The 14,891-nt window shown below is 39.9% G+C and overlaps 2 protein-coding genes across 3 annotated transcripts in view; both read left to right on the top strand.

Annotated features, from left to right (window-relative positions):
- The window catches only part of GTF2E2 (general transcription factor IIE subunit 2), a 333,455-nt gene that overhangs the window by 215,129 nt on the left and 103,435 nt on the right, over positions 1-14,891 (top strand). The gene's annotated exons all lie outside the window — the stretch shown is intronic.
- WRN (WRN RecQ like helicase) overlaps positions 1-14,891 on the top strand; it is a 74,098-nt gene that overhangs the window by 25,878 nt on the left and 33,329 nt on the right. For both annotated transcript variants that reach the window (XM_042449401.1, XM_042449400.1), the window contains exons 13-20: positions 765-832; positions 3,313-3,421; positions 6,908-6,976; positions 7,252-7,334; positions 9,380-9,486; positions 10,823-11,010; positions 12,748-12,922; positions 13,606-13,787. In XM_042449401.1, coding sequence (XP_042305335.1) covers positions 765-832; positions 3,313-3,421; positions 6,908-6,976; positions 7,252-7,334; positions 9,380-9,486; positions 10,823-11,010; positions 12,748-12,922; positions 13,606-13,787 — 981 coding nt within the window. The remainder of the gene's footprint in view (positions 1-764; positions 833-3,312; positions 3,422-6,907; positions 6,977-7,251; positions 7,335-9,379; positions 9,487-10,822; positions 11,011-12,747; positions 12,923-13,605; positions 13,788-14,891) is intronic.

Here is a 14,891-nt window from a genome sequence, read left to right as displayed (position 1 = left end):
ATTATTATTATTATTATTATTATTATTATTATTATTATTATTATTATTATCGATGAAGTTGTGGCTAATCATTATTGTCTAGTAGTGTTGGCTAATTCTGCAACTGATGTTGTAGCCGTGCTTCAGCATCTCCACTGGCTTGTACTTGTATTCCAAATGTGACACTTACAGTTTTGATGTTTAATAGTTTGAGATAGAGATCTAGAGAGTCTTAAGCTGTCAGTTTTGGACACCAGCAAGGTCCCCCCCCCCCCCATGTGCCAGGGACTGGCACCATATGTGTGTCCATTGGATATAATTATTGTCTTTTTTTCCCTTGGAAACTCACAGCAGACTGTCAGCCAATGGCTCACAGATGGGCACTGGCCCATAGACTGCCACTTTGAGTAGCAGTGACCTAGACAGTATCCTGACAAATGTCATTTTGGGTTCCCAATTGGGAATAAGGTAGGACATAATTAAAATAAATAGCTGTAGTATTTTTTTTTTACATTACTTGCATTACACTGCCGTCTTCCAGATGGAGACCCTACACAAAGTAGAATTTTATAGAAAAGGAACTATGAGAAAAGAAATAGAACTTTTTTTAAAAAAAAGAACTGATAAGATAAAACTGGCAGCCTCAGTTTTCTGTGAAAAAAGAAAGAAAAAGAAACCTACATGTTACATATGAGAGTGTGAATGCTGAGTTGCTGAATAAGATCCAGTTCTTGTCAGAATTCACAGTTGAAACAGAACATTTTGCATCATATTTTTCCATTAAGGGTCCAGTGGAAAGTGATATCTTCAGTTTTGCAAGACAGAAGAGACAATCTTGTTGTTATGGCAACTGGTAAGATATGTAGATTTCTTATAAAATGTCATTTTAAGTCATTGTTAACCCCATGAGAAAGTTTTCTTCCACTCTTCTGTGTAAGGTCCCAAGATAGTATTTATGTAATTATACCATATGGTGTTTATGTAATTATGCATTAGCAGAGAACCATGGGAATCTGGATGGGAGAAGGTATCAAAAGCTGATGTAACATGGGGAGAAAAACTAAAAGCTTAGAATCTGAAGTTGAGTGATTGGAACCAGAGGTGGGAACTGATGTGGGGGAGCTGCACTGGGGGAGCAGTCCTTCCTCTCTTCTCAATTGAATGGAAAGAGCATGTTCTCTCTTTTCTCCCTTTTCTCTCTCTTGGGAGTAAGATTATGGGTTCCAAATTTTACTATTACATTAGTAATTCTAAAACTTCCTCGTTACCTAGGCATCTTGAGGATTGGAGTGGTAATGTGCAAATCTTAGCACCCAAGAAAATGTTTTCCATTGTGTCCCCTCCAATGTTTAGCATGGTCTAATGGTTTGTATTGGACTAGGACCCAGGGAGACCAGAATTTGAATCTCTACTTGGCCATAGAAACCCAGTAGCTTGGGCACGTCACATCCTTTCAGTCTCAGAGGAAGCCAGTGGCAAACCCCCTGTGAACAATTCTTGCCAAGAAAACAACTTGAAGCTGCACAACAACATCTTGATTAGCAAACTGTACTATACAACGGTACAACATATCATTATTACTGATATGTTGTACAAAGTTGCATCTTGTGGAAGAGCCTATGTTGGGCAATCCTAATTGAATTACTGCTTTTGATGAACTGTTTATTGCATCAGGAATACAGTGGGTCCTCCACATTTGCTGAGGTTAGGAGCACAGGACCCTAGTGAAAGTGGAAAAACTGCAAATAAAAAATACTATTTTTTTTTACCTGAGAGAACACTCCTCTGGAAATCTCTAGCTCTTCCAGTGCAACTCTGTGGTCATCATCTGCCAGATGTTGACCATAGCATCGTGCTGGAGACCTACAATTGCCTAGAGAAGTGTTCACTGTAGGAATCTCTAGCTCCCCCAGTGCGCTCTTTGGCAGAAGTTGACCATAGAGTCATGTTGGAGGATCTAGATATTCTTAGAGAGATCATATTAAACAAATTTGTGAATAACCAAATCCCCAAAAGTCAAATCCACAAATGTGAGGGCCAACCATATTTGGAATTATATCTGTCTTCCTTTGTCTCCATGCCATCTTCTTGTGATCTGTGCAGTAGGCTTGCACAGTCTGATGTCTTTGTTGTTTATTGGCAATTATATTCCATCCACAGTTAAAATTCCCTTGTCTGTATCAGGCCTCTACCATGTCACAAACAGGGTCTGTTTCATTTCAGTGCAATGGGATAGTGCATAACAATGTAAGCCTTAGTTTTGATCAGTGTCACAATGTGAAAGTTAATTTAGACGGGATTGACAGAACTGTTGGCTGTAAACAAAAAGAGGAAAAGGATATGATCTCCAAGTGATATTTCTTCATTTCAGGGATTTCAATAATTGTTTGCAATCACTCTTTAAAAAGCCACATGCATTCAGGGCACAATTTGTGGGATTTTTCAGGATTATATATATAATACATAAAAACACAGTTTGGACTTTGATGTAACTTTTTCACATTTGAAAAACAGGAAGTTTGGCCTTTGTTCAGGATTTTTGAACTAATTCTTAATATCTGTCTAGATACATAAATATTAGGTGGTCTTATGTATCACTGTCAATATATTCATATAATTACACAGTCTGATAGTGTAGCAGATATCAGTCAAACTAATTTTGATCTGATATTGGGTTCTTAAACAGAACAGAAATAAACCTGTAAAAGACCCAGTTTGATTAAAAAAACAGCTTTATTGCTAGCCAAGTGTCCTCAGCATGGAATTATTCCAACACAATTTCTGAGGCCCCAAACAAATAAAATCCATTGGTTTTTATAGGTTTTTAAACAAAGAAATCTTTTTGTTATATTTCATTGGCTATAGTAAAATTTACACATATAGGATTTCCTACAATCAGAAAACAGATATAAGCATATGTCAAAAGATCCATTTGAGATGCTCGTGAACACATTCTTTCTTCCTTTATCAATTCTGATGTTACCTTGGGCCTCTTTGTACCATAGAAGCTGCACCTCTTATCTTTGAGTTATTATGGTGTCAGAGCCAGCTGCATGGCCTTGAAGAACAAATTTCTTTCAAAGTATCAACCTGTATTTTAACACACCACTCTGAAGTCCTCCCCACCATTCCTTTGTAGGGGCCTCAATTCCAAATTTCTTTCTATGTGCCCTCTTTGGTTCACTATATTTTACTACATTTATTTCATGTATATGAACTGAATATTGATTATTGAATTCCAACTGCCACAATAGTACATCATTTTGGGATGCAGGAATATGAAAATATGAACTCTTTTCTGGTTTTATATCACCATTTCCATTTCTTTTTAAGGATATGGAAAAAGTTTGTGCTTTCAGTATCCACCTGTATACACTGGAGGTACTGGGATAGTAATCTCTCCCCTTATTTCTTTGATGGAGGACCAAATACTGCAACTTGAGTAAGTATAACCCTATTACAGGAGAGTCATTTTTGCCAGAAGGCCTTATGATGTTTGCCAGTTCCATGTAACTTAGAAGAGCAGTTTGTCTCTATCTTTTAAATTGTAGGCCACAGAATGCCCAAACATACCACATTTAAAAGGTTTACAGAAGCCTCATTAAGGAAAAAAAAAACCATGAGCATATTGCTGTTGCTGTTGGAAAGACTTATAATTACAGCTTGGTGTGAGTGAGTGAGGAAATAGACATCCTTTCAGTATTGGGTAAAAGTGTTATTTCTGATACTCATTTGTGAGTGAGATGTTGTAGAGAGGCTTCTTTGCTTTCTGTTTTTAATTACAGTATCTGGTGGGGGAAGGTTAATCTATTTTAAGGCTGTTCCTATGAAAAGAGTGCTTTTAGATTATATTTTTGTTCAGTCTGTTTTGTTTTGAAAAAATGATTATCAGGCAAAACAGAATTATGCAAGATTCACAAACTCAAGAAGGCTAGATGTATACCTGCTGAAAGAAAAAAACCTGAAGTAGTATAGACTTGTGGACTAGGGCCTACTTTGTTAAATGCATAAAATATTAGTCTTGGTTAATTTTTATTTATATTAAATGTGTAACAGTATAATAAAGTATAGTACAGGTAAATAAAAAGGGCTTTTTAAAGTTATGTGTATATTTATCCATATATATATATATATGCTTGTCCAGGTACAGAAGGAAATGGTTGCAAATAGTATTTTGATTTTGGTTTCTTTGAAGAAGGATTTGACCTGTCCATATTCCAAGGGACTATGCAGCCTATCAACTCCCTGAGCAATCCCAAGAGTTTCTTCCCCATTTGGGAGTTTGAAATGGACAATTACACTGCCCCAAACCCCCAGGAGGCATACAGTACTTGTTCATTTTAATGCTGTTTGAGGGAGCACAAGGCTATGGAGTCCTCAAGTAGCCTTTTTCCAAATTCAGAAGTGATCTTCTGGTTTTAAAGAAGAAGACATGGTACAAAATAGGGTAGATATAGCTTTCAGACCTTCAGACCCATCTCAGTTGCTCAGTCCAGTTCTCCAGCATGTATACCAGGGGTCGGCAACCTACAGCCCGCGGGCCGGATCCAGCCCGCCGAGGCCTTTCTGCCGGCCCCCGCGCAGTCCTGCCGCCGATTGCCGCCGTTTCCGTGCCGCTCCGGGCGCCATTTTATTTTTCAAAATGGTGGCCGAAGTCTCGTGCGACCTTTCCCAGGACGGGAAAGGTCGCGCGAGACTTCGCCGCCATTTTGATACACAAAATGGCGGCAGAGGAGGAAGAGGAGGGCCGCGCGGCCTGGGGCGGAGGAGGCAAAGGATTAAGACTGGCGCCGCCCTCCCCTGCCTCCCCGCTGGGCTCTGCACGGCCCTCCCCGCCTCCCCGCGGGGCTCCGCGGGGCCATCCCTGCCTCCCCGCGGGGCCCTGCGTGGCTCCCCGCGGGGCTCCGCGGGGCCATCCCCGCCTCCCCGCAGGGCTTCATGCAGCCCCGCGCTGCCCATCTCCTCCATCCTGCCCCCAGGCCGCGCGGCGCATGGAGGAGGGGGAGGAGAAGAAAGAAGAGGAGGAGGAGGAGGAAGAGGAGGGAGGAAGAGCAGGAGGAGACAGCAGCAGGAGGAAGAGGAGATGGGGGCAGCAGGAGGCGGAAAGAAGTGAGGGATATGGGAAATGAGCAAGGAGGAGGCTAGAAGAAGGCGGAGAGATAGAGGACAAAGAGGAGAGGGGGTAAGAAGGAGGAGGCGAAGCTAGACGGAGGAGGAAGAGGAGGAGGAGGGATAGAGGGGGTGACTGGGGATATGCTAGGAGGAGGAAGGTTTGAGGTAGGGAGGAAGTGGGCGGAGGAGGTAGGAAGAGGGATTGAGAGGTAAGAGGAGATGGGGGTGGTTGCAGCAGGAGGAGGAAGAGGAGAGAGGAGGAGGAAGAGGAGAGGGGAAGAGCAGGAGGAGGAAGAGGAGATGGGGCAGCAGGAGGAGGAAGAGGAGAGAGGAAGAGCAGGAGGAGGAAGAGGAGAAGGTGGTGAGTGGCCAGAGGCCACATAGGTTTTTTTGTTTTATTTTGCATTCTTTTTAATTGCTAACAAGTCTCCCTTGCTTTGACAATGATAGTGTGGTGGTGATGATGATGAGTCAGCTTGAGAAGGATGCAACTACTGTTTCAGAAGCTGAGAGAGTGTGACCTTGCAAAGTGTGTTTTGTGTGCTTTTAATGCTAACAAGTCTCCCTTGCTTTGACAATGATAGTGTGGTGGTGATGATGATGATGACAATGATAATGATATGAGTCAGCTTGAGAAGCATGTACGCACTGTTTCTGAAGCCAAGAGAGTGTGACTTTTCAAAGTGCCTTTTCTGTGTGTTTTTGGTTCTTTAATGGTGATATTGATATCAGAAAACCTCTGAGGCAAGGCCAGTGTAAATTGCTGTGATTTTTACAAACCCATGCACAGTGAAGAAAAAACCAAAGTCCCTTGACCAAGTACACATTTCTGAGAAATACACTTGGTCCAAGAACGGTGAAACCACCTTGACATGTTCAATATGCATAGCCATGTTAAACCCAAGGGGTTTGGTTATGGAATAAGCCTCTGAAATATGCAAGAGGCCATGTTAAGTAAAGCCATGTGAAATGCACAACTGTGCTGTTGTGTGTGTTTTGGAATGCAGGTTGGGGTGTTTGTCCAGAAAGGGACCGAGGAGGAGAGGGCGGGCACACGCCTCCTCCTCCTTGCAGGGCTTCGGTGGAGGCTCCGCCCCGGAGGGTGGCTCCGCCCCGGAGGGTGGAAGCTCCGCCCCCAGCATGTAGCCCCGCCCCGGAGGGTGGAAGCTCCACCCCCCGGCTTCGGCCCTCCGACTTGTCTGAGGGACACCAACCCGGCCCCCGGCTCCAAAAGGTTGCCTACCCCTGATGTATACAGTACTGTATGTGTACATATACTGGGTTTCAGCTTATCAGGAAAACATTTATGTCAGCGGGTAGTTTCTTTTTTTCCTGATGTTAGAAAGCTTCTCACTTTTTATTTTTGCTTTTTACTTGAAAGCTATGAGAAGAAAAAATAAACAAATAGAGCATCTTATTTTACAGTGGGGTCATATCTAAAAGGGAGGAAATCCTACCCCCCCCCCCAAGTTCCTTTTGATGTTCTCCAAAAGTATGCTTCTTTATTATTATTTACAATGGAATGTGACAGCTCATTTCCCACTCTCTTACAAAGTTATTTTTCAGGTCTGACATTGAAATTTTGATAAAAGAAAGTGCAGCTCACTTCTGTTTCCACTCCTTACTCTTCTTTTAAATGTCTAGATATTTCCTCTGAAAGTTGGCAAAGAGAAATAAATAGCTTACATATTTAAATTGTATGAAGCACATATGTAACTACTTTTTATAGTGAATTTCATGAGTGAAAGTCATATTGAGGAAACAATGGTGTTTCAGCATTCTTAAAGCAAACCTTGTTTGTGTTGTTTTCTTGCAGGATGTCAGGAATTCAAGCTTGCCTACTTGGATCAGCACAGTCAAAAAACGTCAGAGGGAAAATCAAATTGTAAGCTGTATTTCTTTTTACTTTTTAAAGCAAGTAAACCCCTCTTTTTGGTGGTTTCCAAGGATGCAGTTCTATATACACTTACCTAAGAGAGAGTCTAACTGAACTTATTAGTGCTTACTGTTCAGAAGACAAATAGAATTGTAATACAAAGCTTCTTTTGAAGATAGAAATGTTAAAGCAATTGCTAAAACAAATTAATTTGAAGTTTACATTGTATGAATCTGAATTCACTTCTGATAGATAATAATGCTGCTTTCCTCCACTTTTAATAGGGGCCACTATAGAGTTGTCTATCTAACCCCAGAATTCTGTTCGGGGAATTTGTCATGGTTGAAGGAACTTGACCAAACAATTGGTAAGCATAGATAGTTGATAGTATATGATAGTATTCAGAAGGGGTGGCAGCCTTTGGAATGGCTAGGAATTTAATTTTTTGGATGCCTGTGCTTTGTGTTTCTATACTTGTTTGGGTGATTATCAGAAAACAGTGGGAGAGGCAGTGAAGCAGATCAGTACAATGTTACATTCAATAGAACATTACATAAAACAGACTTCTATCTGAATTTTGATTTATGCAGAATTATGGAAGGCTCAGAAGAGGACATATCTATGTTTCTGTGTTTTTTTCTGTCCATCAGAATAATGAATGAAACTTAAAAATTAGTGGGTAAGGCTCTAGTTCTCTGTCAGGTAAACAAAATTAAAGTCAGATTTTTATATATTTCAGTCCCAACAATCTAAATAAACAGTAGAAGGTATGCTAATCCAAAACTTTTGACAAGTAATACTGAATTTTTCAAGTTGTGTGTATCAGTTAGAACAATCTTTTTCTGCTAGACAAGAAGCACATGGAGCTATTTGTGGCATAGAAGGAATGCCACTTAGAATCTCATTTGTAAAATCACCTTCATACATTTCATCAGACATTCTCAACACAACATATATCTTGATACTTATAAGAGCTACAAACCTGTAGCTAAATAAAGATTTAAAATAAAAATGTAAAATCGTAAAAATTGTAATTTGTTATCTATGGCCATATGCCACTGGCTGTTTGCAGACCTGCTTATTATGGCATACTCATGACACATAACATAGTAAGATCTCACAAATGTAATTAAGTTAAACTATGGCAGCCCTACTTTGAGCTACAAAAAAGAAAATTGGATTAGGCCTTGTATGAGCAGGTCTCTTATTTTGAAAAAGGAGAGAAGGCCAAAACAAAAAATCAGGAGTGGTTTGCCCCATCTTTAATTGCAGAAATATTCATTCCTTAAATATTTATGTATTATTCATAGTGTTCTAAACTGGAGTATAATACCTTTGGCTCTCCAGAAACTTTGACCTGCAACTCTTGTCTGTCACATCTGTTACAGCCAATGATAACAGGTTGTGGGAGCTGTATTTCCAGATATCTGCCTGACTACATAATTTTAAAGTTGGCAATGAAGACATTTAAATAGTTCAAGATTTTCCATACCTTGGCTCCATCTTTAATCAGAATGAAGACTGCAGTCGAGAAACTAGAAGAAGATTAGGACTTGGAAGGGCAGCTATGAAAGAACTAGACAAGATCCCCAAGTATAAAAATATATAATTGATTACTAAATTTAGGATTGACCATGCCATTATATTTTCCATTTCTGTATATGGTTGTTAAAGCTGGACAGTGAAGAAAGATGATAGGAAGAAAATCAACTCATTTGAAATGTGATGTTGGAGAAGAGTTCTATGAATACTATGAGGACTGATAGAAAGATAAATAAATGGGTCCTAGAGCAAACCAAGCTTGAATTCTCCTAGAAGCCAAGCTGACTAAACTGAGGCTGGTTTACGTTGGCCATATCATGAGATGACATGACTCACTATAAAATACACTAATGCTTGGTAAAGTAGAAGGCAGTCAGAAAAGAGAAAGTTTAGATGGATAGACTATATCAAGGAAGCCACAGGCCTGAATATGTAAGATCTGAGCAGCGCTGTTGTTGGTAGGGTGACTTGGAGGTTGATAAAATTATCATAAATCAAAGCAGGTAACAAAAACAACAAAAATGTTCTCCTCCTCCGCCCCAAATTATTTGCAAGTATATGCAAAAAGATTGTTCCTTCTCTCTAGGATTCTGTCAGTATTGAGTCTTCATGTCATTTGGAATTCAGAATTGCTGTAGTGTAATCTAATGTATAGCTTTAAAAGATGTAAAATGTATCTTGTGAGTTATATAATATTAATGAGGAATATTCTTAGAAGATATGCAGCTGTTTCTGTGACATGTGATTTCCAAACACTTGTGTTTGGAAATAAGGAGTGTGATTATCTTTGAATTCTGTCATTTGCAAGTCTCAAATCTATAGTGTTATAAAGGCTGTATAACCATGTGGGATTTTTTTTGTTTCTTTTAGGTATCACATTGATAGCTGTTGATGAAGCTCACTGTATTTCTGAATGGGGACATGATTTCAGGAATTCTTTTAGGTCTTTGGGGTTGTTAAAGAAAACGCTTCCTAATGTAAGTCTCATCATTGCAGGATTTTTAAGGATTTAACTTTTTTGACATTGCTAAAATTTAATAAAACCTTAATAAAATTAAAATATCAGATACAATACCAAACCATGACATGTTAAACATGGTTAGACATTTTAAATGCGTGCACAAACCTTGGTTTAGAACTGCCTGTTCTTAGTTCGTTTGGGGTTAGTAGTCCTGAGGCCTCTGAAAAAGTGTTACAATTGCTGTAACAAGTACTTACCCTTCAAATGATGGTTTCCAATTCTGGTTTACTGTCTAATTGTAAATTGTAATTTTCAATTCAATCTTTACACCAAACTGTGATTAGAGGTCCTTGAGTGTGGCTGGGCATGATATCTGTGTTCAATCATACTATCATAAAGCTGCAAGAAAAGGAGAATGAAGTGATATGAAAGTGGGGAAAGAGCCTGCAGACCACTCTGAATTCTCTGATTCATTCTTAGATTTGTTTAACAGAGGTTATGATTTTATGAACTGGTTATAGGGTTTACAATTTCTGTCCTTGAGAAGGCTGAAGTTTTTCAAGGCATCTAAGAACTGCAGAAAATAAAACAGCTCTTAAGAGTTAATTCAAGAACTTTGTAATCAGTGACCCCAGAAATATGTTTAAGATGGGGAATTCAACATTGTCAGGCAAAGTGTGATTAATTTTGTCTGCTTGTGGATATTTGTAGGGGGAAGGCAAATTATTTTCCCCATCCATTATCACGGAACATCCTTAAATATGAAGACTTTTACAAGTGCAATATGTACTTCGGAGTATCCTCTATGTGTTTTATGTAGATTACTCCTAAGTAAATATGCATGTGAAGACTTCAGGCAGCCTTTCTTATCCCTGGTAGGTGACAATGGCTATCCTTGTATTTCTTAGTGCTTGATGATTTACTACACCTCTGACTGATAATTCGACAACTACCTAGACGTTTTGGTAGTCAGATTTTGTCAGAATGTGTGAGGAGGGTCTTAAGACACCCCCCCCCCGTTGTCCATGTAAACTGGGAGGGGAAAAGAAGCCCTAACCTGCCTGAAACCTCTCTGTACTTTATAGCATGGGCAGGTGTTTGATTGTTCCCTAAAACACATACTGAACTGTCCCTGATTTAAGGACATTAAATTATTTAAATCTTGTACTGGGAAGTACTCACTTTATTCCTGAATACATGTGTGCAGTTTGTGTAGTCAAATCAAAAGTGACTGATTATCCTTTCTTCTGTAACACTTTCAAAGGATTAGTACTCTCAAGTTTTTTTTCTTCATTTATATCCTTTGCTTTCCCATCTCTTATTGCCTGCTGGGTAATCACTTTGATTTACAGGTTCCTATTGTTGCCTTAACCGCAACAGCAAGCCCTTCCATCAGAAAGGACATAGTAGACTGTCTAAACCTAAAGAATTCTCAGATCACATGTACTAGTTTTGACCGGCCTAATCTATACTTGGAAGTTGGACGAAAAACTGGAAATATTATCCGAGACTTAAAGCAGTTCCTCATTAAAAAAGATATGTGAGTGTATTTTGCCTTACTTTACTTACAAACCCTTTTGTTCCAAGACTTACCCTTGAAATAAATGTTCAGAAATATTTAAATTTAAATCTACTTCACTTTAAAGATTCGGGGGATGATAACCAGAGATATCCTTCTGACTGGATTAAGGGGCTTAAGCCTGGGGCACTGCTCAGAAACTGCCAGAGGCAGCAGCTGGATTGTGGGGGCAGGGAGGATGCAGAAGCAATCAGTTTGCATTAGCACCTGGCCTGGAAATATTGAAACAGTCACTGCAACATGTTTTAAAAGATTTGCAGAAATTGTGCTGCTGGGCACTTCTAAGCAAAGCTCCAGCATGGTTTTATTTCCCCCATCCCTCTCAGACTCTGTCAGCAGTAGAGTTGCGAGGGCAGTGGGCTGTGAGGGTGGGACAAGTGGAATAACCAGGGCAGTGTGGGGTCACCTTGCCCATGGCCCTCCTGAGACATGTGGGAACCCATTTTTAAATACATCTTTAAAACAATTTTGGCTGTAACCCTTTTCCTGTCAATTATGGTTATAATACTAATGTGTTCTGCCTAACCTGTGAAAAGGCTCAAAATAATTTGGATATCTTTATTAAGTTTGGATTTTGCGGAATTAGGGTTTCAGAATTGGAAAGTACTTCTTGAGAATGCCTCTGTACATTCTTGATGTTTCTGTGTTGAATTATAGCATTAAGAGGGCCTGCTTCATTCATCTCTGAATGAGATGGGACATCTCATTATAGTGAGACATCTGGGAGAAAGCAATCTTCAAGGTGGGCTTTTTAAATACCTAGGCTACTGAAAGCCCTGTAGGTTAAAACCAGTGCCTTGAATTGTGCCCAGAAGGAAAATGAAATATCTGTAAATGACAAAAGTTAAGTGTCTTTTTGGCAGTTCATTGCATTAGGAGGCAAAACAGTCAATTCTTTCCCAGTATTTTGCATTAAGTAGTGTTACCTTGTGTTGGTGATCTTCGGGTTGTCATCCACTACAAATGGTCTAGCTCTCTGATCAGGTGAAGTTATGGAGTTAGGGAAACTCTTGGTCACCATTACCACATGGGCTTCTGTGAGCATCCCAGAGCAGTGGACCTGAGTGATGCAGTGGTCGTGGAATATTTGAAAAGACAAGAGCTAATCAACTGTATGATGAATAAAATATGTTTTTGAGATGGAAGAGCATTTATATATGATGCTTAAAAGATAATTTGAGACAGAAGAATGTTTATGTTAAGTCTTCGGTTTCTTAAATGTGGTCTGTATATCAGTATTTCCAGACTTTATTGAAATATAGCCTTGTATACATCAATTTTAATTAAATAAATCTACAGTAAAGACTTTACAAGAGGAGCCTTCTCTGTGCCCAGGCCCTTTCTGACCATGGGTAGGGGATGTTGTAACCAAGGCCAGAGTTTCAGAGGTTGTAACCCCAAATCACCATCCACGTTCATTATTTGGAAAATCAGCTCAGAGCTGGTAGTAAATTTTACCATTCAGGGATGGGTTGTGACTCCCATGTCACCACACCTACCATTATTTGGAAAGGTCAGAGGAAGAGAGAACTACAACCTACCTCTCCTAGGAGCAATTTTCTCTTGATATCATCACAGCACAAGTACCAGCACCTGCATGCATTCCCTAGCTACTGGGATCCTTGAGCATTTACTCTGTTTGCATTATTGACAGTCCAGCCTTGCACACAGCAATTTTCAATTTATTTTATTTCTTAGGACCACTTATGAATTTGAAGGCCCCACTATTGTTTATTGCCCATCAAGGAAGATCACTGAACAAGTAGCTACAGAACTGGTAAAATTAAACCTTGTTTGCGGTACATACCATGCTGGCATGGGAATCAAGGAAAGGAGAGACATTCATCATAGGTTCATGAGAGATGAAATTCAGGTATGAGAGAAGTGTAATTGACTTGCCATAAAATGATGTTATTTTGAAGGCATATTCAGAGGAAGCATATGGAGGAAACTTTATTATTTGCTGTTTGGAGCTACTGTAATTCCTGTTTGCAAAGGCAAACTTGGTGGTGAAAATTCAGCAAAAGTTATATATGTCTTGGTCCCATTAGAGTTAATGACACTTAGATTTATTGGAACTGTGGTTCTCTGCCCATTTCCTTGAGAGTAATTCCCATTGAATTCAGCAGCACTTATTTCCTGCTATACGTGAGTAGAATCTGGTTGCATTCCCTCTCTTATGTTTAGTAGAACCTTAACAAAACTAACTATTCCTTTATTTTTCCCCCAAATACTACACTTCCTCCTCTTTTGTTTTGTGAAGAGTGTTGCATTAAGCGGGCTAAGTCCAATCATAGTGCTAAGCTGAGTAGACCAATTGAAATGAATAGATTAGTTAGTCACAAATAACATATGATTCATTGATTTTAATGTGTACTGTGATTAGGACTAATATTAGGTTTACTCAAAGCTTGGAAATACAGGTACAAGTCTGACCCGAGATGGGTATACTATAGACAACAGCATAAAATAGCATAAAATATTATATACACTTGGGATATGTGCAGTAGTTACAAAGTGGAATTAAACAATGCTACTGTTGTGCTTGTTTCCCAGTGTATAGTAGCTACTGTAGCCTTTGGAATGGGCATCAATAAAGCAGATATTCGAACCGTTGTTCATTATGGAGCTCCAAAGGAAATGGAATCATACTATCAGGAAATTGGAAGGGCTGGTCGAGATGGGCTTCCTGCCTCTTGCCATGTGTTATGGACCCCGGCTGACTTGAGTTTCAATAGGTGAATAGTACTACTCTGTCTTACTGGTAGAATTGTTGATATGAATTGTTATAACAGTTGAGATGTACTCTCCTTCTCTCCTTTTCCTTTTCTTCTCTTCCCCCTCATGTATTTGTGGTGGGTGATGGGAGGAATTGCTGGAATTAGAATGGACTCCTAGCCATTTCTTCTTCATCACCACATGAGGAGCTTATGACTCTTCATATATTACAAAGGCAGCATATGCAAGAGGATGCTTTCTTAATTCATATATACTCACCACAGCTGTATCCGCATTGCAGAAATAGAATCATAGAATCATAGAGTTGGAAGAGACCACTAGGGCCATCCAGTCCAACCCCCTGCCATGCAGGAAATCCAAATCAAAGCATCCCTGACAGATGGCCATCCAGCCTCTGTTTAAAGACCTCCAAGGAAGGAGACTCTATCACCCTCCGAGGGAGTGCATTCCATTGTCGAACAGCCCTTACTGTCAGGAAGTTCCTCCTAATGTTCAGGTGGAATCTCTTTTCCTGTAGCTTGCATCCATTGTTCCGGGTCCTGTTCTCTGGAGCAGCAGAAAACAAGCTTGCTCCCTCCTCAATATGACACCCCTTCAAATATTTAAACAGGGCGATCATATCACCTCTTAACCTTCTTTTCTCCAGGCTAAACATCCCCAGCTCCCTAAGTCGTTCCTCATAGGGCATGGTTTCCAGACCTTTCACCATTTTTGTCGCCCTCCTTTGGACACGCTCCAGTTTCTCAATGTCCTTTCTGAATTGAAATAATCCAGTTTGACACCAGTTTAACTGTCATGGCTCCATGCTGTGCAATCTTGGGAATTGCAGTTTGCTGTGACACTAGAGCTCTCTGACAGAGAAGGCTGAATAGCTCACAAAACTTTCCCAGAATTCCATAGCATTGAGCCATGACAATTTAAAGTGGTGTCATACTTGATTATTTTTGCAGTGCAACTATAGCCCATGTGTTTCAGGACCTGGCCTTTCTAAGAAAATCAAACAGGAAACCTATGCGGGTTGAGTCATGTTCCCATTGCAGTTGCTCAGCCCTCAATGTGTGGTAGGCTGTGGAGATGAGTACTAAGGGTATAATGATGAAGGC

Source organism: Sceloporus undulatus, chromosome 2, assembly GCF_019175285.1.
Source record: "Sceloporus undulatus isolate JIND9_A2432 ecotype Alabama chromosome 2, SceUnd_v1.1, whole genome shotgun sequence".
NCBI lineage: Eukaryota > Metazoa > Chordata > Lepidosauria > Squamata > Phrynosomatidae > Sceloporus > Sceloporus undulatus.
Note: the sequence above shows the minus strand (reverse complement) of the source record. Positions and strands in the feature narration are given on the sequence as shown.